We start from the raw sequence: 23,540 nt of genomic DNA on the forward strand, positions 1-23,540 counted from the left end.
GTCTGTAAAGATGATTATAAATGAAAACCAAATAAAATATTTGCAAATGACTTGAGTGATGGAATATGTTATGGCATGTCATACAAATAAAATGTAAATGCTCGTCACATCCCATGAGAATGTGCTCTGAACCACATAAGGCAAAAAAGTATTTGTAAGTGAAACATGATTAGTTTGATCACAAGACTTCTATGAATCTGATGGGTACGGTGAAATTTTTCAACTAGCCACATTTTTTTTTGGAGAAAAGCAAAATGCTGACCGTTATGGACATTGTTATATTGTCTATTGACCTGTTTTCTGTCGTGGTGTCAGTCCCAGGACACCTGTTTGTTATGCTTGTGAATCTACAGGACTGGACCAAAAACGTAAAATTTCATCTTAACGACCAGCTGATTTTTTGTATCAGTCTCTTCAGTTTTGTCCATGGAATTGTCAAAATTTGTAGTGACTTTTCGTTCTGTCTGGATATGGGATATATCACGATTGATGATAAAAGTTACATTTCTGTTGTGCTTTCAACAGTATCTTTCTGCGTTCTCTGGTATTGTACCTGGCTGTCCTTGTACTTTTGTTTAAAAATTGTCAATTTCAACCAAGGATTCTACATGTATCTACAGAAAAACTTCCACAAAATGTTTCCATGGATTCATATCATGTCAACAATGGGGTCGTTTTTGGCCTCTCTTCCCGTCACCTGGGATATCACTGAACATTCATCAAATTCAACAAATTGTGCCGAAAATCAAAATCTGTTTCTCCTTGTGTCCAATGGAAAATCACTCAAGGTTATAATGGTAGTCTCCTTTGTGGCTTTCTTGCTTTTCTTTAGTTCATCTTTATCCATTATCATATCACTCTACAGACACATCAAGAGAATGAAAACCAACATGCAGTCCCTTTCTTACACCAGTTCTGATGTCCATGTCCGTGTAACTGAAACGGTGGCTGCTCTTTTTGCAGCTAATGCTGTGTACTATTTTACATTGCTTCTCTGTGCTTTTCTCCAAGATTTCTATATTTGGCAATTTGTCATTGCCATCATATTGTCCCTTACTCGTGCCCCCCGACCTATAATCTTAATAAGGGCTAATAAGAAGCTAGAGATACGCCTAAGACAATGGCTACATTGCTGTGCGTGCATCATATCAACGTCAAATAATTCTGAGTAATCTGGATACATCTGCAGACTTGGAATATAATACAATATTATTTAAACAAACAGATTTAGGGCAAACCATTTTTAAGATGTTTTTATTATATTGACTTTTGATATTTTAGTTTTTTGAGGTAGAATAATGGGCTACATGTGAAATGGGAAAAGGACAAAATATAAATACAGTAGCTGTTTTATTTTTATTTTTTCATTTAAATATAAATGCATTGAACGAAAATGTGATGGACATCGGCCATGTTTTAAATCATTCATTTGACAAAACATTTGTACAATTATGTATCATTTAAGTGAAATTATCTATGCAGGTTGTGATCAGGCTGGGAGATTTTTCTTTCTTCCCAATTAGGTCCACTACAAAAAAAGGAAAAAAAGTGAAAATGTTTTAGCTAACAGTTTTTGATATGAGTATATGCACCTTTGTTCTCTATTATACAAATACTGAAGGGGGATTCAGTATCTCCAAAGGCAGTGATTTTAGACTTCTTATGTTTAAGATCCACTTTGAGATCTAACATCAAGGCTCACAATATATCAAAACGTTTCATTCCATAGTTTCATGAATATCTAGGGCAGAAATGAAGTGCTTAGTCTAATCTCACTTTAATTGACCTTCAAACTGTGCTTCCAGGAGTATCTAGGACTGCAAAGGCATTGTTTCTCAATTTTTGCTCTGCATGATTTCGGAAAAGATGTGCCATTTGGAGCTTATATATGGAAGTTAAGGAAAGCTGCTCCGTGTTTGCGCAAATAAGTAAAATGATATGATTATGAAGTCAGTGCTTTCTAATTCATGGAATTTGGAATCTCTGTATTACTGCCAAGCAAAGGACAAGGCTTTAAAGACACGCTCAACATACCCTGCAATTGAGTGCAGGGATGGGGTTGACTTAAAAGTTGGTCTTAACAGCTAATTAAGATCATAAAAAGTAAAGTACCAACTGAGATGGGAACTGTGTATAAACAGCAATTAAATGTACTGGGTACATCCCCCTCATCAGTCCATATTTTTAGACTTTACAGAAGCAACAAATGATCCAAATGCATGCTTCAGTTCTTATGCAAACCTGATTCAAATTCATCGGCACTCTGGCAGTTGTTTAGATACTTAACTATAAACTAGTTGCTTTATTCAGCACATAAAACAGTTCGAGACATTTTATAAACATGCTAGATCATATTGATTTAAAATAATGCTGTGTTCATGGAGTACTGATGAAAGGAAGAGTGGGGAGGCACTTTGGGGCAGATTTAATCAACGGCGAAGTGGCTAATGCTAGCGTCAATTCGCTAATGGGCGCAGGCATCACTTCGCTAGTGAAAGAGATAGACACTAGCAGTCATTCGCACTCTATTGCCAGGCAACAATTCGCTCTGGCGAATGGACGCTTCTCCGCAAATTTAATGAAATGCGGATTTTACTGATTGTTACCTCTTTCACCAGACTTGTCTTCGCCAGCTCAGACCAGGCGAAATGCACTGGAGTACATAGATGTTCCTCAATCTTCTGTTATTTACATCATATTTTTTAGTTGAAAAAGCTTCTAAGTCCAAAAATCACTAGCATCTTATTCTTTTTTCAGAGTGATATCCTTAAAAGTACTCAAATTTTTTTTGGGTAACCAGCTTCCCCCATACATTTTCTAACATATGGAACATTAACTATACAGTGGGCTCATGTGTAGGGCATTATAACAACTCTATTTTATTTATTAAGGTTCCCTGGACTTGTTTCCCGCCATATGCAAATTAACCTGAGCGCAAGACCTCTAGCGAATTTGCGATAGTCAGAAATGAACGCTAGCACAGCTTTGCTTTCAGTTGCTCGCATTGCCGAGGTAACGGTAGCGAAACATCGACAGCTTTTGCCGCCCACGACAAATCTCTGCATTCCAGTGAATTAGCATTGTCTAGGCAAATGTTTGCTTGGCGAAGTGTAGCGATTGGTGCGAATCGGTCGGTGGCAAATTTTTCGCCCTCGAATAAATCTCCCCCTTTATGTCTATTATGGCTGATAAGAGAGGAAACACGCTGACATTAATGGAAGGATATATGTAATGTAAATACAAAACATTGAAATGTCAAAGTGAATCTAACTTTATAAATATGAAATGTGCACTGCCACAGCTGCACTGTTCCATTAGACACAATAACAGAAACAAGCTACTGTACATTAATGTCCACCAAGCAATGCAGTTTTAGAGGTACTGCTCCAATGTATATTTCAGGCTACCTGTCAAAGCAGATATAGAATGAGCACAGTTCCTACAACATTCCTAGCCTAGTGGCCCTTTAATGAAAAGTACTGAATTTGCATGAATTGAGAAGTCTCAGTTATGAAGAGGAACTGACAATGGGGCAGATTTTGAGTTGCTGTCGCCACCTCAGACCAGGTGAAGTACATTAAGGTAGCTAGATCTTCCTCAATCTTCTGTCACTGACATCTTTTCCTTTTTTCAGCCTGATTGCCTGCAAAAGTCCTAACTTAACTTTAACTTTTGGTTAACTGGTTTTCCCCATACACTTAAGTTTTTGCCCCTACCAGAAAAAAAAGTTTTAGTAAATAAGCCCCTAGATAGTGGTCAAGTGGATATTATTGTCATTTCAGCAATATATAGTAATACAGTACATAGTAGAAACTAAATAACATTTCTCCAGAACCCATGGTGCTACACATAAGGCTATAAGAGGCTTTTTTTTTGTTCTTGAGGTGAACAATACATGGTCCTGCTGGGTGAGGTAGACATACACTTGTGAGGGTTTTTTTTTTTCTCAGTTCTTGTGAATATATTCAGTTTAGTCCTTGGGAGTTGAGATGCCTGATGGCTTGTGGAAAAAAACTGTTGCACATTCTGGAAGTTCGTGCCCTAATGCTGTGGTATCTCTTACTGGATGGCAGGAGGGAAAAGAGATTGTGTGCAGGGTGGGTGCCATCCCTGACAATGCTGGTAGCCTTCTGGAAATAGCGGGTGTGGTAAATAACCATGATGGCGGGAAGTGAAACCCCAATGATCTTTTCCGCTGTCCTCACCACCTGCTGCAGGATCTTGCTATCCGATGCAGAACAGTGTCTGTACCAGGCAGTGATGCAGAGGCATAAGATGCTTTCAATAGATCTTCTGTAAAAGATAGTGAGGATAGGTGGTGGAAGTTGGGCTTTCTTCAGCTTTTGCAGAGAGTAGAGACATTGCTGTGCCTACTTCACTATAGAGCTGGTGTTAAGGGTCCAGGAGAGGTTCTCCACCAGGTGTACTCCAAGGAATTTAGTACTCTTGACGATTTCCATCAATGTACAGTGGAGAGTGATCACCACGTGGTCTCCTGAAGTCAACAACTATTTCCATTGTTTTGTTCGTGTTCATAGACAGATTGTTGACTTTGCACCATTCCATTAGCCATTTCACCTCTTGTCTGTATGCTGACTCGTTGTTCTTGCTGATGAGACCCACGAGGGTTGGATCATCAGCGAGCTTGATGATGTGATTCGACCCCTGCCTTGCTACGCAGTCATGAGTCAGCAGTGTGAAGAGCAGTGGACTGAGTACACAGCCTTGAGGAGCCCCCGTGCTCAGTGTGATGGTGCCGGAGATGTTTCTTCCCATTCTGACTGCCTGAGGTCTCTTGGTCAGGAAGTCCAAGATCCAGTTGCAGATAGAGGTGTTCAGGCCCAACATGCTCAGCTTGACACTCAGGTGCTGAGGAATGATTGTATTGAATGCTAAGCTTAAAGGGATCCTGTCATCGGAAAACATGTTTTTTTTCAAAACGCTTGCAGTAAAGCAGTAAAGAGTGATTGAAGTTTATCAGAGCACAAGTCACATGACTTGGGGCAGCTGGGAAATTGACAATATGTCTAGCCCCATGTCAGATTTCAAAATTGAATATAAAAAAAAATCTGTTTGCTCTTTTGAGAAATTGATTCAGTGCAGAATTCTGCTGGAGCAGCAGTATTAACTGATCAGTTTGAAAACTACCAATGGAAGACAAGAAGCCTATAAAGACACCTTTAAAGGGATACTGTCATGGGAAAAAAAATGAATCAGTTAATAGTGCTGTTCCAGTAGAATTCTGCACTGAAATCCATTTCTCAAAAGCGCAAACAGATTTTTTTATATTCAATTTTGAAATCTGACATGGGGCTAGACATATTGTCAATTTCCCAGCTGCCCCAAGTCATGTGACTTGTGCTCTGATAAACTTCAATCACTTTTTACTGCTGTACTGCAAGTTGGAGTGATATCACCCCTCCCTTTCCCCCCCCCCCAGCAGCCAAAGAAAAGAACAATGGGAAGGTAACAAGATAGCAGCTCCCTAACACAAGATAACAGCTGCCTGGTAGATCTAAGAACAGCACTCAATAGTAAAAACCCATGTCTCACTGAGACACATTCAGTTACATTGAGAAGGAAAAGCAGCAGCCTGCCAGAAAGCATTTCTCTCCTAAAGTGCAGGCACAAGTCACATGACCAGGGGCAGCTTGGAAATTGACAAAATGTCTAGCCCCATGTCAGATTTCAAAATTGAATATAAAAAAATCTGTTTGCTCTTTTGAGAAATGGATTTCAGTGCAGAATTCTGCTGGCGTAGCACTATTAACTGATGCGTTTTGAAAAAAATATGTTTTCCGATGACAGTATCCCTTTAACATTCTTCAACAAGTGACCTCAACAACTTTTAATTGCATTTTAAAGCTGTTTATATGTCGACCAATTAACTTCTCGTGTTACTCACTTTTGGCTAAATTTTCAGGCTAGCAGTCTATAGGCTTCTTTTCCTCACATAAAAATTACAAAATTGCACTAGTGCAACTGCCTAGACCACTCAATCATCATTCACTTTTGATCAATCTGCTTCCAGCTGGAGATGCCAGCAAAGATCTGATTGAGTTTTATGGGCAACTATACTAACCTGGCCTTGTAGATCAGTTAGTTTATAGGTGTTGAATGATTACACTTTTACAATCTGGTTTAATAATGATCCCTGTTGGTGAGTCTATTAGGTTGTTTTCCAGTCGGATACAATGTCCCATATGGGCCATTTCATTGGATTACTAAGATTTTGCCATGCACAAATATGAACCTATATGCCCATGGGGCAAGCAGTTTGTACCATGTTTAAATTTGATTCTTTGATTAGAAGAAAAAAATACATTTTATACCTTTTTGTTTTGTTCAAAGACCAAGTATTTTAACTTGAAAGCAAACATTAAAAACCTGCCAGCTACAACATACTGCCCACAGGACATATACCTACTCATAGCAAATAAACATTGGATTGGAAGGTAAATAAACTGGTTTGTAGCCCACAGTACAATGAACCACCATGTTATCATTATAGGAAATATCAAAGTTGCATCATCTGCTCTATTCCATTTAAACAATGAAAGCCAGATTCAGTAATGGGGGATTTTTGCAACTTTTTCCCTCCTCAACCTTAAAAAACACACCAACCCAGGCTTCTTTATATCAGAGAGCTCCACAAAGAATATCTGCTCTGATCCGCCTGGTCCTGTGTCTTTACAGACAGGCCAATGCAGTCCCTGTTAGTTGGCTAAGCAGAGCAAATTGGCTATTAAATACATACCAAGAAACAGCCCTGTGTTGTATTAGCCTTCCCAGTCTATCTGTCATTTTTCTGTGTACAGGTAAGGGACCTGTTATCCGGAATGCTCAGGACCTGGGGTTTTCCAGATAACAGATATTTCTTTCATTTGGATCTTAATACCTTAAGTCTAAATCACGAAAACATAAAATAAACCCAATAGGCTGGCTTTCCTTCCAATAAGGATTTATTAAATCTTAGGGGCAGATTTACTAATTGGCAAATTGTCGCCACACCCATTGCAACACTTTGCCAGGTGCAAATGCGCTCATACTACGCTAATTCACTAAAATGCGGAGTTTCGTCGTGGGTGCCGAACACTGGTGACTTTTCACTAGCGTACTTCTTCAGTGCGAGCATTTGATAGGATAGTGAAGTTGCGCTAACTAACGTTCATTTGTGCCTAGCGAAACTTCACTAGGGATCTTGCGCTCAGGTCAATTTGCATAGGGCAGGAAATATAAAGTTTAGTGATGGGCGAATTTATTCGGCAGGCGCGAATTTGCGCGATTCGCCGCCAGTGAATAAATTCGCAAAACGCCCGCGAAAATTCGCACGAAAAAAATTGCCAGCGTCGAAAAGCGATGTTTTGTGAATTTTTCGCCGTTTTGCAAATTTCGCGCAAATTCGCCCATCACTAATAAAGTTGTATGGACGTCTTTATGTTAAATGTTGGTGCAAATACTTACAAATTAAATTTTTTAAAACACTTTACCAGGGAACCTTAATAAAGACAATAGAGTTATTTACTGCCCTACACACGAGCCCACTGTAAAATTAATTTTCAGTATGTTTGCAAATGTATGGGCAAAACTGGTTACCCAAAAAAAGTTTGTTAGGTCTTTTGCAGGCAATCAGGCTAAAAAAATGGAAAGACGCCAGCGTTTTTTGGACTTTGATGCATTTTTCGCTCACAGAATATAATATAAGTGACAGAAGATTGAGGAAGGTCTAGCTACTTTAATGCACTTCGCCTGGTCTGAGGTGGCTAAATAGGTAACGTTCATTAAAATCCGCACTTTAGTGAATTTGCAGAGTAACGACCGTTCCCTCAGAGGGCAAAATCACCTGCCGATAGAGTGCCTGTGCCTGTTAGTAAATTGGCGGTGTCGCTGCGGGGGGGGTAACACTAGCGAATCTTTTCCTATATTCAATAAGGATTAATTATATCTTCGTTTGAATCAAGTACAAGGTACTGTTTTATTATTACAGAGAAAAGGGAAATCATTTTAAAAATTTGGATTATTCTAATAAAATGGAGTCTATGGGATATGTCCTGTCCGTAATTTGAAACTTTCTGGATAACGGAGCCCATACCTGTACTACTGTTTCTATTCCTTGAAACCGTATAGCAAAAGCTGTCAAAAAAGCATGCAAGACACTGTGTGGACTGGAGCAGAATCAGAACCAGCAGTGCACCAGAGGAAAGACAGGTACTATTTTAAGTTTCAATGACATTGAGAATTAACTTTAAAACCACTGAACATCTTTAGTTACTGTATATTGAAAAGTATCTTACAATTTCATGTTCACTGGACAAAACGTTTAGGTTTCCATCTCTTTCATGAAAAGTATATAATGAACTGTTATTTGTTTTGCTTATCATTCTTAGAAACACACTATAAATGCTGATCAAGTTAGTCTAGGAATTTGCACTTGAACTTTGGATCAATAAATAAAGGGAAGTTGTCACACAGCTCACTAAATAGCATTTAAATGTAGAAAGGTTTTTAGCTATAAAGGTTATAGAGTTTAACCCTACTGCTACCTGTGTGAGATGTTGGATAAGACTTAGGGGCACATTTACTAAGGGTCGAATATCGAGGGTTAATAAACCCTCAAATTTGACCCTTCGAGGTAAAATCCTACGAATTAGAATATCGAATTCGTAGGGTTTACTGCAAATCCTACGATCGAACGATCGACAGAAAAATTGAACAATTCAAAGGATTTTAATCGATCGATCGAGCGATTTTCCTTCGATCAAAAAAACCTAAGAAAAGTGATGGGGAAGGTCCCCATAGGCTAACATTGTAGGTTTAAAGTGGCGAAGTATGTAGTATGTAGTTGAAGTTTTTTTTTAAAGAGACAGTACTTCGACTATCGAATGGTTGAATAATCAAATGATTTTTAGTTTGAATCTTTGGAATCAAAGTCATAGTCGAAGGTCGTAGTAGCCTATTGGATGGTCGAATAATTCGAAATTCAAGGTTTTTTTACTTTGAATCCTTCACTCAAGCTTAGTAAATGTGCCCCTTAATTTAAGCATATGAAGGACCGCACCGTGGGCACTACAGAGCATATACCAGACAATCTTGTTAACTCCAAAAAGACTTCCATATTTACTACCTTGAAGATTTAAGCAGTTTTATATTTTGAGGAGTATTGATCTGAGGGTTCATTTTCTACGTTGGACCAGAATCTGGTCTCTTTACATTTGCAGAATTATTAGATCTCAAACACTTGCAGCAATTCTGCAAAGTGCAGGGCATGGTGCAAATGTTCAATAACATGTTGGCTTGTGCCTACTTTTTGGCACTATGCATTCTGTCCTGTATTTTGTAATCAAGGGCACAGGTGTGTGTTACACTGCGGTCAGACACTGTGAGCTTGCCATTTCTTCAGCTTTTCTGTGATCTGCATTTCTCAAGAAAGAGGCTGCTCTGATGTTCTCCTGCTTAGGAAAAGAATTAGAAACCGTTCCTAAGCAGAAGAACATCAGAGCAGCCTCTTTCTTTCTCCTGACAACTTCCTTGACTACTTGGTGGTCAGACTGGTCTGAAACTGACCAGCAGGTGGCGCTGCTGTAACACAATTCATTTATATTAACAGTACACGTATCTCTTAATATCTTGGAATAAAAATAAAATAAATAATGAATGCAAATTACAAAAGTGCTTAGAATAGCCCCCTCATCAATTTAACATTCACTTATTTTAAAGGTTCACTTATCCTCTAAGACAAAAAAAAAATCATCTTCAATATTCACAGGTGATTCCTGTATGACACCCTCAATTATTATAAAATGCCAACATATTCATAAATCTCCCACTCCTACCCAATAAACAGAATATGAAATTATTGAAAAAAAAAAAAAATATTGTTTTTATTTACTTTTTAAGGGGTAAATATGCATGATTATGATTGACACTCTACCATCAGATGCTCGGTACTCAATTCACAAGGTCTTCTTGCACCTTTGGCAAGTTCTGGGCATTTTAAAAATATGTGCCCATAATTCTTAGGCTTTTGTGCTATTAACAATGCTAATGCTTTTATAACATCTATCAGTACCGTTTTTATTAGAGCTAGGTGCATTGAAAACTGTTAATGTAAATCTGTGTGTGCCCTACTCAGTTCTGTGTTGTTTGCAGACCTTGCTGCAAGGTTGCTGAACTTTGTTTAATACAGATAATTGGTTTATATTTTGAAAGGAGGAGTCTAATGTATAAATAAGTTACAAGTCACCTACAGCATAGTGCTAGCAAGCATACAGAGTATTAGGAGCTGGTAAGTTGAAATGCTCTTGTTTATATTCTAGATATTCTTCAATTTTCTGATTAATTCTGTTATATATATATTTTTTTTATGTGTGTATGTGTGTGTACATGTAAATGTGTATTATAGCTTCTACTGTCTGTTAGCTGTCTACTGTAATTAGAATTTCTGAGACCATTGAGAATAGCACAGGATGTTGAATGCCATGTTGAGCTTGACTATATTTGATTTATATAGAACGGGGTAAATTATTTGTCTTATTTTGTAAACTATTTGTCACTACACACTATTTGTGAGACACAATTGAAATAACTAAGCAATAATGATATCTGAGCATATGTTCTCCAATCTCATGGCTATTATGTTTTATGCTCAATATAATGCATAGTGAAGTCAGTAGTATCTGCAGAATTTGAAGCCACCGTTCAAACTAATTTTATCTCATTTGCTTCTTGGGTTCAAACTAGACATTATCACCTCTCCCACCCAAGTAACCATTCAACCAGGCTGGAATTCAGGTGAATCCCCCCCCCCCAAACATTTCTGCTTCAGTCTCATACTACAAGAGACAGTCTCAGAGTTTGGGAACATGTGACTAGGGATAGTCAGCAAAGGACCCATTGTAGGGTTCTTTTGCATTGACCTCCAATGTACTTTGCTGACATAAGCATCAGTCTCTAAATTAGGGCCTAGAGTGGGGAGCTAGGGGGTAATGAATTTCACATGGTAAGCAGTGACCAAAGTGGGCAAACATTAAACACATTTTTACTCTATTATAAATAGTAATAATATACACTCCCTTAAAAAGAAATCTGTTTAAAAAAACATTACTAGTTACATCACAAACACCAGAGGCCCATATTATTTACATGGTGGTGCAATGAATACAAGTTTAAGGGGTATATTTATCAAAGAGTGAAGTTAATAGTGAAGTTCCGCCACTAGAGTGAAATTCCGCCACTTCCCATTCATTTCTATGGGGTTTTTAAAGGCGTATTTATCAAAGGGTGAAATTTCACTTTCACCCATTGATAAATACGCCTTTCAAAATCCCATAGAAATGAATGGAGAGCTGCGGGATTTCACTCTAGTGGCGGAACTTCACTCTTTGATAAATTTACCCCATAGGGTTCCAATATAATTTATATATATTTCAGGGTCACATTCAATTTAAGTTTTTCATTCATCACTTTGTAGACAAAAACTGCATACTATTAAGTGAAGAATTCTCAATTAGTATACATTATAGGCAACACTTAACATAACATGTTACATCAAAAGTCATGTCCAAAGGTATACATGTCTGTAAATGTATAATGCCACATGTTAAATTAAACCACTTATGTTAAATATTTGTTAACGTGAGCCTAGGTGCAGCTGCATCAATTATATGTGCTGTATCTCCATCTCTGCTTAGTAGGTTCTCCGAAATTGCAGACATTCTGTATAGATTCTTCTCTTTAATTACTAAACTTTAGTTATTACCTATTACACAGGGGAATTTTTCCACACCTACAATATAAATAATTTAATGTTTACTTTAAATAGGGCTTTTAATATTCAGCTTATCTTCTTCTTCTTATTATTATTATTATATTATTTCTTATTTATTATCTTGTTGATAGGTCTACTAAAATAAATAAAAGGAAAGGTATAAGGGGTTATTTATTACATGGAATGCATGGGGCAAGTGTGAGAAATTGGAGAAATCCACCTGCATACCGCAGCACTATATTCATAAGGGGCCAGGGGAGGCAGGTAGTCATCCCACCTCCCACCCCCTACACATGCTCCCATCCCTTCACACAACTTGTGAATCTGCCCTATGGCAGATGTTAAGAACAGGACCACCTTGCATCTGCCAATGCTGCATTCTGCACTTGCCGCGAGGCATAGAGGACAGCCAGATCCCAGACAGAAGTTGTTCCTAAATGAGCACTAAGGGCTGCTTTTGCATATCAAGCCAGAAGTAACCCCTAAAAATGTTTGACATTTCCCCTTGCATATATCTGGTTTTGCTATGATCTTGGCATGCAATAAAACCCCAGATTGCTAGGGAAGTTTTTCAACACAGTGGGGGTCATTTAACAACACTGGGCAAATTTGCCCATGGGCAATAACCCATGGCAACCAATCAGTTGGTTGCATTCATTGTTCTACTTGCAGCTGCCTTTAAAAAGCTAATCACTGATCGGTTGCTATGGGTAACTGCCCATGGGCAAATTTGCCCAGTGTTGATAAATGAGCCCCAGTGAAGCAATTTGAAGGCAAACTCAGTGGGGCTCATTTATTAACACTGGGCAAATTTGCCCATGGGAAGTTACCTATAGCGACCTATCAGTGATTAGCTTTTTAAAGCCAGCTGCAAGTAAAACAATGAATGTAGCAATTTGATTGGTTGCCATGGGTTACTGGCCATGGGCAAATTTGCCCAGTGTTGATAAATAACCCCCAGTGTCTGTTAAAAGTCATAAAAATGTTGTGCCAGTGCTAAATAAACATACATATGTAAATAAGATTAGGACTAGTCAGATGTGAAATATCTGACATACACTAATTGGCTAATAATGCGGCAATAAATGGACCTTGATGCTACAATTCAAGCTGTTTTTTCGTTGTAGGAAAAGAGTCATGCCACTTTTTGTAAATTGTTTTGTAACAATTGAATGCATTCATAGTTTTGGGAATTTGAATTCTGTTTACAAAATGTCTTATGTCTGGTTATTATATTGTTAGGGTTATGTAAAGAGGAATACCTATTTATATGAACTTTCAAAGCTCTTCACTCATGCCTAATAATGTTCTTCTACCTGATGCTTCACTTCAGCACTTCACTTATGTTTCCATAAGTTTCTTTTTGTGTCCTTCAACATCCGTTGCCATCTCCCATCTTAAACTGTTCTCTCCTGATGCCCCCTACCTCTAGAATTACATCCCTGTGACTTAAACTCAAATCCTACCTCTTCAAGGACTAGGGGGGATTCACTCTTGGAAATCATTGGCCAATGCCCCAACCATTTTACATAGCAATACTTAGTAATGTATGTATAGTACCTGTTTGGTGCTGTACATTACCCACTTTGGTAAGCTACTGTATATGGGGCAGGGATTGCCTCCCCCTCTTATTGTTTCATCTTTGTAACATTAAATGTTGTATTATTTATTTGTTGCACTTTGTCCCCCATATTATTGTATTGTAACAACATACTATTGCTTTTGTGTATGTAAATACAGTGTATAAAATATACAGATGTACATACAGACATGTATACATACATACATACACATAAAATCATTGATCACAACTTTAATCCATGTGAATTGTTTTATGCTCTATATACTGCATCTGCTCTTGTATTCTGTCTAGTCTTACCATTTGAACTCTCTCGTAATTCACAATTCATAGAAAGTCTACCCTGCTAAATAAACATTAGCACAGCACTGACTAAGCATTTACATAGGCAACAAGTCCACCGACTGTTGCACAACCTCCTCTTCGGTGTTGATCAAAAGCAAACACAATCTTGGCAGCTGTACATTAAAGGTGTAGTATACCCCTTGTTTAAAAGGGGAAAACATTCTGTTTTTTTGATGTTTTGTTAATACTAGTATACCACGCCCTGCCCTGTTTTAACACTTTTTTCACCATGCTCTGCTGTTGCAGAATGGCAACGGAATTTGTGTTCCTATGACAAGTGGTAAGGATAGAATGTGTCTGCACTTTCTGATGCTGTGATCTGCTCTTCATGCTCTTAGCACTTTAGCACTTGTACCCAAGGAATCTGTTAAAGGCTCCTAATGTAAAACAGAAGTTTATTTTTCAGTGGTCACATTGCACACAACACTATAGCATTTAAAACCTTTGAGTTATTAACACAAGAAAAAAGCAAACCGATCTAGGCAACAGTAAAACTACAATTCCGTTGTCGGAAATTTTACGAAATTGTAAGTAACAGCAAACTGCCTAGAACTAATTTACCAAACAAGAAAACACCAATTGGGATGTTCAAACAGTTGATTTAATAAAATCCATTACATATTTTTATATTTTAATAGTATTTTCTTTATTATATCCTCCTAGGGTTGTACGTAATGTATATTAATTGAAAAAGGTTTAGTTCATAATGAGCTCTGTCGGGGCAATGTACATCCACCCACTGTTATTTACTATATGATTAGATTTGTATTTGAAATATAAATAATATATATGCAGCATGTTTGTAATCTTTTATTATCTGCTACTGACTTGATTATCTGCTACTGCCTTGATTATCAAGCAAGGTGCCATTTAAGCCTAAATCTAGGATCTGAACGAGGGTCCTGCCATCTGTCCACCTTTGCGTTGTTTTAATTAATTGTTTTTTATGGACACGGTCCAGCACTGTGTGCTTACACGCAGTGAATTTGTCAGCGTGGTTGTGGCGTGTCACGAGGTTCATGCTTTATGGGTTTATACATTTTTAAAATGGAATTATTAAAAGTTAAATTTTAGAATAGCCTAGCCTGGTTTGTGCACAAGACTGGAGCAGGGGTTCTGAACTGGGTTGCAGAGGGGCGGGGCCTGATGTACTTGGCCAGCTGGGTGCACGGCTCCAACCCTAATGTTTCTATTTAATATTGTTACTTTATATACAACCTTGCAGAACAGCCTAGCTCATACATTTTGGTTACATTGTGGATGCTGTTTTTTCTACTAAGTAATCTTTTATTATGTTTGTCTTACAGACACAATGTTCCAAATCAAGCGAAACTGCCTTAGATGTCTGCATGTCTGTAATCTGTTGATGTCATTCCTAATTTTAAGTACTAATGCTGATCATGGCAACATTGTAAAGGTAAAACAGGGAAAGGTCAGTGGCATAGAATTATCAGTAAAGTCAGGTTATGTTACCGCATATCTAGGAATTCCATACGGGGAACCACCAACTGGAAGGCTAAGGTTCAAAAAGACTGAGCAACGGAAACCTTGGCATGGAGTGCTAAAAGCTGACAAGTTTGGGAAATCTTGTTTTCAAAACAGAGAAGAAAAATTTGCTCAATTTCCTGGTACCGAAATGTTTTTAGTGAACAATGAGATGAGTGAGGATTGCCTTCATCTTAATGTATGGGTCCCATCTTCTAAGCCAAAAGATGCTCATGTTATGGTGTTTATTCATGGAGGTGGATTTGAATCTGGCACAACTTCCTTGGATATATATGATGGAAGAGTGTTGGCTTATGCAGAAAATGTTATTGTGGTATCAATGAACTACAGAGTTGGAGCATTTGGGTTTTTGGCTTTGCCCGGACACAAGGATGCACCAGGGAATGCTGGATTATTTGACCAGAGGTTAGCTTTGCAGTGGGTCAGTGAAAACATTGAAGCTTTTGGTGGGAACCCTGATAGTGTGACTATCTTTGGACATAGTGCTGGAGCAGCATCCGTTGGGTTTCATTTAATATCACCTGAAAGCTATGTTTATTACAACAGAGCCATAGTCCAAAGTGGGGCAGTGACATCAAACTGGGCATTAAACTCTGAGGAGAGAGCAAAGAGCTTAACTTTGAAATTAGCTGAAGCCCTTGGATGTCCACAAACAGACAATGATGCTATTATAACTTGTTTAATAAATGCAGATACAATAGACTTGACCGAAAAACAACTTTTTGCTAAGGAACCATATGCCCTCACACAATTTCTTCCCACTGTAGATCATGATTTTCTAGTAGATGTGCCAGAAAATATCATTGGGCAATCTATGAAAAGAACAGAAATTATGTTAGGAATTACAAAGGATGATGGAAACCCTTTTACCTTACTAGGTTCTTCAGATTTTAACATAAAAACAGAAAGCTCTATTGCTTCAGAAGATCTACAAGAAAGGCTGAAACGATTCTTCCCTTCGGCAGGTGATCTTGGTGTACAATCCATTCTCTTGCAATATAAAGACTGGGAAGATGGAAATAATGGTGAGAAAAATCGAGAAGCCATGGAACTGATTCTTCGGGACTATTACTTTGCTTGTCCAGTAAAAAGTTTTGCAAGATATGCTGTAGAGCATCAAAATAATGTATTCTTCTATGAATATGATCACCGGTCATCAACTGATCCGTGGCCAGAATGGATGGGAGCTCTGCATGGTGCTGAGTTGCCAATGCTGTTTGGAAAGCCATTTATCAAAAAGGGCCGTTACACTAAATCTGAGCTCCTTTTTAGCAAAAGAATGATGAAATTCTGGGCCAATTTTGCAAGAACGGGGTATAGTATTTTACTTTAATATAAATATTTATTCTTCAATGTCTGATTATGGGTTATAGTACAGTGTATATACTTATTTGTTTCTATAGATTTTATATAAGAAGGGCAAATAGGGAAATATGTTCCAAACTAAAAATCCAACTCCATTTCAGAATAGAACATTCTGTTCATCCAATGAGCTTCCCTTTCCCCAACTGTGTTTTCGAGAACCTCCCCCAACCAAGGTTCCATAAACCTTCTTCTAGGAAATAAATAAGGTATTCAAAATGCTTAAATATTTTCTTGGTTTGTGTTAAACAGGCTTCTGGCAATCTCTGGAAGGGGAATTTTTCTTTCTATCAATTTCTGCGATCACGTTTTCTATTAGCTTTTTGTTTTACATTAACATTTTGGCAAGTTTTAGGTGGTAAAATAATTAATTAAAAAATAACATGATTGTGGAAAAGACTGATTAAAAAAATTGGGATTGCTTTTTTTGCTAAACATATGCTTTTGAACCTATTCAGAATCATGTTTTTTTTTATTTCTCTAAAGCTCTAAAAGTGTAAAAACTCTAAAAAGAATACAAAACTTAGAATTCAATTGGAATTGGAAATTGGAATGGAATTGGAGTTCAATTTTTTTTAGCCATTCAGGTTTTTAGAGGTTTTTGGATTCTCCAAAAAAAAAAAAAATTTTTTAGAGAGTTTCATATTTTTAATACATTGTTCAGGGTTTTTTTATTCATACTTTTTTGAAGTTTTTTTTCCTTTAAAAATTTAAGTTTGTGCCCAAAAAATCTTGACCAGAAAAAAATTGAGGTTTAGTAAATAACCCTCTATACTGTATGCCCCTTTACTTCTCACTATTTTTCATTTGTGACTGCAGATCACCGAATGTAGACACAGAAGATGGATTTGTATGGCCGTTGTATTCACTTAAAGATGAAAAATATGCAGTTTTGAACCTGAATGGGTCAGAAGTTAACCAAAAGTTGAGCATGCGCAATTGCCAGTTTTGGAATTTCTTCTTTCCTTCACTCCTAAAGCTTGGTAAGAATTCAGATCTGATATGTAAAGCAATGTTTCTACTTGCCTTCATACCAACAACATATACTGTACAGCTGTGTTCCCCACCAGTGGCTCACAAGCAACATGTCACCAACCCTTTAGATGTTGTTCCCAGGGGCCTCAAAGCAGGTGCTTATTTTTGAGTTCTTGACTTGAATGATGTAAAATTATTCACTGGTGAATATTAAATTGCACATTTTCATTAAGCAAAGGTTTAGCGTTAACAAAAAACACTTTGTGCTTGTGAAATTTAAATACATACTCTGTGAATGTTCGCAAAAGCCATTTGGTCTCAAACTTTGAGATAAAGGGGCAAATTTCCACTTTGGGTGGCTCCGCCCACTTCACGAACTTCATCAGAAGTTAATTCGCAGCTCATACGATTATTCATCAAAATGCGAAGTTACATCTCAGCAGACGAACGCTAGCAAAGTTTCGCCAGTGAAAATTCGTCAGCATGAGCATTTCTAGACGAACTTTTGCTAGCATTACTTTCTTCCTAGCGAAACATCGTTAACACACTTGCGCTTGCGTCAATTTAAATAGGGCAGGTACATATAGGGTCTTTTTCAGTGATGTTGCTGAAATTGCTTGAAGTGGCCACATATTATTAAAAATGTCCAAGGAAGCAAAATAAAAACATCCTCTATTGTCCTAGACATGAACCCACCCTAAAACAAATGTGTCATGTTTAAAAAATTTTTTAAAGAAATATATTTTTAACAGTTACATTTTTTAAACATAATCCCACTTTAAAATATGAAAAAAACACCAGGATATAATGTCACTGAAATAAGTTTGAGGAGGATGTAACTTCATCTTATCAGTTCCCCAGGTTTATCCTGGCAAAGCAGACTCTGGCAAAAAGGGTAACATAGTGGAAAATTTGATGAATTTGCTGAGTTTGCCTGAACGAAAAGTCCCCTGGCTAAAGGTGGAAAAATTTTGTTAGTGCTGTTTTTTTTTTTCCGCTAGTGAATTGTCCTCTACACCTCTAATTACATTGCCGATCTTCCTGCCGTTGTCTTGTTGGTGAATGTATCTAATGATGGCTACTTAGTAAATCTGCCCCACAGTCGTTGAGGTCAGTCAAAAAGGAGCTATTCCTGTAAGAGGAATAGCCTGTAAAATATAACAACCAGGAACTGATTGTCTCTCATTTACCTTCCCATGTTAAATAGGTATCTGCAAATGCAAATATCAATTTGTACTCAGAAGTCAGTTAATGACTATAAGAATGGCTTGGATGATTTTTTGGACAGACATAATATCCAAGGCTATTGTGATACTAAACTCTATAGTTAGTATAGGTATGGGTATATAGAATTTTAATTAAAAGTAGGGAGGGGTGTGTGTATGGATGATGGGTTTTCATTTGGAGGGGTTGAACTTGATGGACTTTGTCTTTTTTCAACCCAATTTAACTATGTAACTATGTAACTATGTAACTATGTCTATTAACTGACATGATTTCTCTACTTTATTGCCAGGGATTTTCTATTGTATAGTTGTTATTGTTGTTGCTGTGAGAGTCTTGATAATGTAATTAATAGTAAGGTCTTCCTTCCCCCAATCTAATAAATAAGTAGGCAGTCTATAGGTACCCTTAAATTCTAAAGGCAAAGACACCAGCTGCCTAAAAGGATGTTTGCTCCTTCCCATGGATTCAATGCACCATAGGCCCCAGCAATGGTTTTCTCTTTCTTCTTTCCTGTTTCAAAGCCTGTTGACAGAAGGAGGATTAATCCTAATAGGACTGAAGAGTAGGAAGACTGTGTTATCCTCCCACTCAAAAGAACAGAGCAGATTTTTAGTTTTGCAACTGTACACACATGGCCCCCCATGCAGCTGATATTTGCATGGGCTTCTATGTGGCAAATGGGGTGATGTGTGAGGAGTGATTCCTCGGATATATTGCTCATAATAGATGTCTTAGTTAAGTAAGACTTGAAACATCTCTATCAGTGCATAGGGGCAGATTTACTAAGCTCGAGTGAATTTTCGAAGTTAAAAAAGTTCAAATTTTGAAGTAATTTTTTGGGTACATCGACCATAGAATAGGATACTACGACTTTGAATTGAAGTAAAAATCATTCTAATATTCGACCATTCGATAGTCAAATTACTGTCTCTTTAAAAAAACTTAGACTTCAATACTTCGCCAACTTAAACCTGCCGAAATGCTATATTAGCCTAAGAGGACCTGCCAGAGCAATTTTCTAAGTTTTTGGGTATCGAAGGAAAATCGTACAATAAAATTGTTAGAATCGTACGATTCGAAATACGATCGGAGTACGATCGTACGATGAATAAAATCCTTCGAATTCCAATGTCGGAGGATTCTATTCGATGGTCGAATTTCTAAGTATTTTACACTTCGAAAATCGACCCTTGATAAATCTGCCCCATAGTAATGTAAAGTCTGGTTCACAAATATTTTTTAATCTGAAGTAGAGTCGGCCTATTTGGAATCTGGAGGGGTACATATTGAGGGGCCCATTTACTTAGCTTGAGTGAAGGAATAGAATAAAAAAAACTTCGAATTTCTAATGTTTTTTTTTGGCTACTTCGACCTTCGACTACGACGTCGAATCGAACTAAAAATCATTCGACTATTCGACCATTCGATAGTCAAAGTACTGTCTCTTTAAAAAAAAACTTCGCCACCTAAAACCTACCGAAGTCAATGTTAGCCTATGGGGAAGGTCTCCATAGGCTTTGCTAGCTTTTTTAGGTCGAAGAAAAATCGTTCGATCGATGGATTAAAATCCTTTGAATCGAACGATTCGAAGGATGTAATCGTTCAATCGAACGATTTTTCGTTCCAACGGACAAATTGCGGTAAATCCTTCGATATTCGAAGTCGAATGATTTCAATTCGGCAGTCGAATATTGAGGGTTAATTAACCCTCGATATTCGACCATAAGTAAATCTGTCCCTTAATGTGAATAACCTGGTGTGGCCAATTTACACATTTTTTAGTTTCAGAAAATTGAATCAGAAAAACTTGATCATGTTAATTCACAAAATTAATTATTTCATTTATTTTTAAATATTCAGATTTAAAAAAAAAATCATTAAAATTAAAAAATAGCTTGAATATACAACTTCTTTTGACTTCAACAGAAACTAGACAGGGTTTAGATGTCATGTTTTCATTCAAATTTCCTAGATTTTATAAACCTCATAAATTCAAGTTGTAAAATTGTTGAATCTCAATTTCTTTTTAAATAGATTTGGACTCTAGAAATGCTGGATATCCTTTTATTTTTTATGGTGGGGTATTATTGTTAATTATACCTTGACTGACTCCATATTATTTTTATTTTTCAGTAAAATAATGAATGGCTTTTGGGAGGTCTGAAACTGAATAATAACACAATAGTCTATTGTGATGAAATTCACTACACTACTAAGAAGATGGCCCTTTAAATTCTACATCATATGGATATTTGGATATGGCTATAAAGGGATTTTGTAGTATCACATGAGACTGCAGAATTGACTTGGAATAATTTCATATGGCTGCTACATACAGCGTTGTTTTCTTACTGAATTCTGTTTCACAACATGCAAATGGTATGTGTCTATGCAGGGGGCTTAAAGGGGCAGTACACACCTATACACAATGTGCATCATGACCAAAATAAATAAAACTTGTGTTGAAATATGTTATGCCTTTTGCTTTAATTAAAATATGAATCTATATTTTCTTCATTATGAAGCACTATTGGATCATTGTTTGGTTTTTATCATTGATACCTTCCCTATTGAGTAGAGTTTTTTTTTAACCAATCAGCACAATGCATTGCCTAGCACACACATCGGTATGAGAAGAATTAAATGTAGAATCTATGGTGGTGGCATACTGATACCTCTGTTTTAGGGCTGTAGATTAAATGGAACTATAAGAGTTACACAGAGAACTCGCTTAAGCATATAATTAAAAGTAGCAAGCATTATTTAAAATGGCATCTTTGCAAATGTTTAGCACTGCTTGCAATCTAAAATCAATCGCTGGCGAATATTACATTGCACTATAGAGCCAAGCAAAGGTTTAGCGTTAACGCCTGCTCTGGAGTTTTGTTAAATATTTTGACATAGGAGCACATTTATCAAGGGTCAAATTTCGAGGGTTAATAAACCCTCGAATTCGACCCTTGAAATTAAATCCTTCGAATTCGAAGGATTTAGCGCAAATCCTTTGATCGATCGATCAAAGTAAAAATCGTTCGACCGAATGATAAAATCATTCGAATCGAACGATTTAAACGATTTTAAGCGATCGAACGAAGGATTTTTCTTCGACCACAAAAAAATTAGAAAAGTGCTGGGGAAGGTCCATATAGGCTAACATTGAACCTCGGTAGGTTTAAAGTGTCGAAGTATGTAGTCGAAGTATTTTTTAAAGAGACAGTACTTCGACTATGGAATGGTCGAATAGTCAAACGAATTTTACTTCGAATCGTTCAAATCATTCGATTCGATCAAATTCGATCGAATTTGACCAATTCGATGGTCGAAGTACCCAAAAAATGCTTTGAAATTCGAATTTGTAATCATTCGAATCCTTCTCTTGAACTTAGTAAATGTGCCCCTTAGTGTTTTTGAAAATGAATTACACACACTGCAAATTTTCACAAACTTGATAATAAAGGTCTTTAATCAGTCAAAGACGACGCAAACGCAGTCGCTAACGTTCACAAGCGTCTTTGAGCAGTTTTACATATTACATTCCCTCCATAGAGTTGTTTATATATGTACCTAGGATTATAACACACAATTATTTTTACTTTTCCTGCAAAAGTTGTTGATAAAACTCCAGGTATCTGCTTGGAGAACTTTTTTGTTCATGTAATTAAGTTTTGATCCAGCATTTTTTATAAAGAGAGTGGGAAGTGCCATTTGATACTGGCTTTATAAAAAGATTGCTTCACATCTTGGTTTCTCAATGTATAGATAAATGGGTTAATTGAAGGAACCAATATGGTGTAAAGAAGAGAGACAAGTTTGCCATGGGTGGAAGAATATTTGGAAGTAGGTCTCATGATTGTTATTAGAACAGTGCTATAGAAGAGAAAAACTATTGTGAGATGGGACACACAGGTGGAGAAGGCTTTCTGCCTACCTTGAGATGAATGGATTTTCACAATAGTAGCAATGATGGAAACATAGGAGGCAATGGTAAGAGAGAAGGCAGGCATACCTACTGCTACCCCAGCTAAATAAGTCATGACTTCAATTCTTTTGGTATCAACAGAAGAAATTTTCAGTAATGCTGAATAATCACAATAAAAATGATTGATTTGTGATGTGTGCAGTGGCAGTTGAGCAATAGCCATTGCATGGGCCGATGGTTCTATCATACCAGCTGCCCAGCATGTTGCTGCCATTAGAGTGCAAACTTTATAGTTCATGAGAAGATGATATTGCAAAGGCTTACAAATAGCTACATAGCGATCATAAGCCATCGCTGTCAAAAGAAAAAATTCAGCTGCCGTCAAAAACATGAAAAAATAGAGCTGCGTAATACAGCCATTGAAGGAAATGCTGTGAATCCCTGTTACCAACATGGAGAGAAACTTTGGCTGAATAGCCGAGGCTAATGAGAAGTCCAGAAATGAGAGGTTGCACAGAAAGTAGTACATGGGTTTATAAAGGTGTCGATCTAGACAAATGATAATTATGATAAGGAAATTTCCAGTCAGGGTGAGAAGATAGATCAATAGAAACACAAGAAATAATGGTGTCTGAAGTTCAGAGATATCTGTGATGCCTTGGAGATAGAGTTCCATGAGTTTGCTTTGGTTTTTATGTTGCATGCTGTTTTTTTTTTTTAGATAAGAAATAGAGTAAAGACTTTCACGTATTAAAAAAGACGACTACTCTGCTTCTAAACTCATATGTACCAAGAGTAAACTGTGTTTATGGACAGATATCACAAAAACACATTATTTAGTTTATAAAGAAGTTATGCAG

The 23,540-nt window shown here is 37.1% G+C and overlaps 2 protein-coding genes across 2 annotated transcripts; both read left to right on the forward strand.

The window, feature by feature from the left end:
- Positions 1-254: 254 nt before the first annotated feature.
- On the forward strand, positions 255-1,217 carry LOC108699315 (taste receptor type 2 member 41). Its single transcript, XM_018231324.2, has one exon. The coding sequence runs from the start codon at positions 255-257 to the stop codon at positions 1,170-1,172; it is 918 nt and encodes a 305-aa protein (XP_018086813.1). The 3' UTR covers positions 1,173-1,217.
- Positions 1,218-14,978: 13,761 nt separating this feature from the next.
- On the forward strand, positions 14,979-21,231 carry LOC108699002 (cholinesterase). Its single transcript, XM_018230857.2, has 3 exons — positions 14,979-16,511; positions 17,379-17,542; positions 20,895-21,231. The coding sequence occupies exons 1-3, from the start codon at positions 15,004-15,006 to the stop codon at positions 20,900-20,902; spliced, it is 1,680 nt and encodes a 559-aa protein (XP_018086346.2). The 5' UTR covers positions 14,979-15,003; the 3' UTR covers positions 20,903-21,231.
- The last annotated feature ends 2,309 nt before the right edge of the window (positions 21,232-23,540 follow it).

Source organism: Xenopus laevis, chromosome 8L (genome assembly GCF_017654675.1).
Source record: "Xenopus laevis strain J_2021 chromosome 8L, Xenopus_laevis_v10.1, whole genome shotgun sequence".
NCBI lineage: Eukaryota > Metazoa > Chordata > Amphibia > Anura > Pipidae > Xenopus > Xenopus laevis.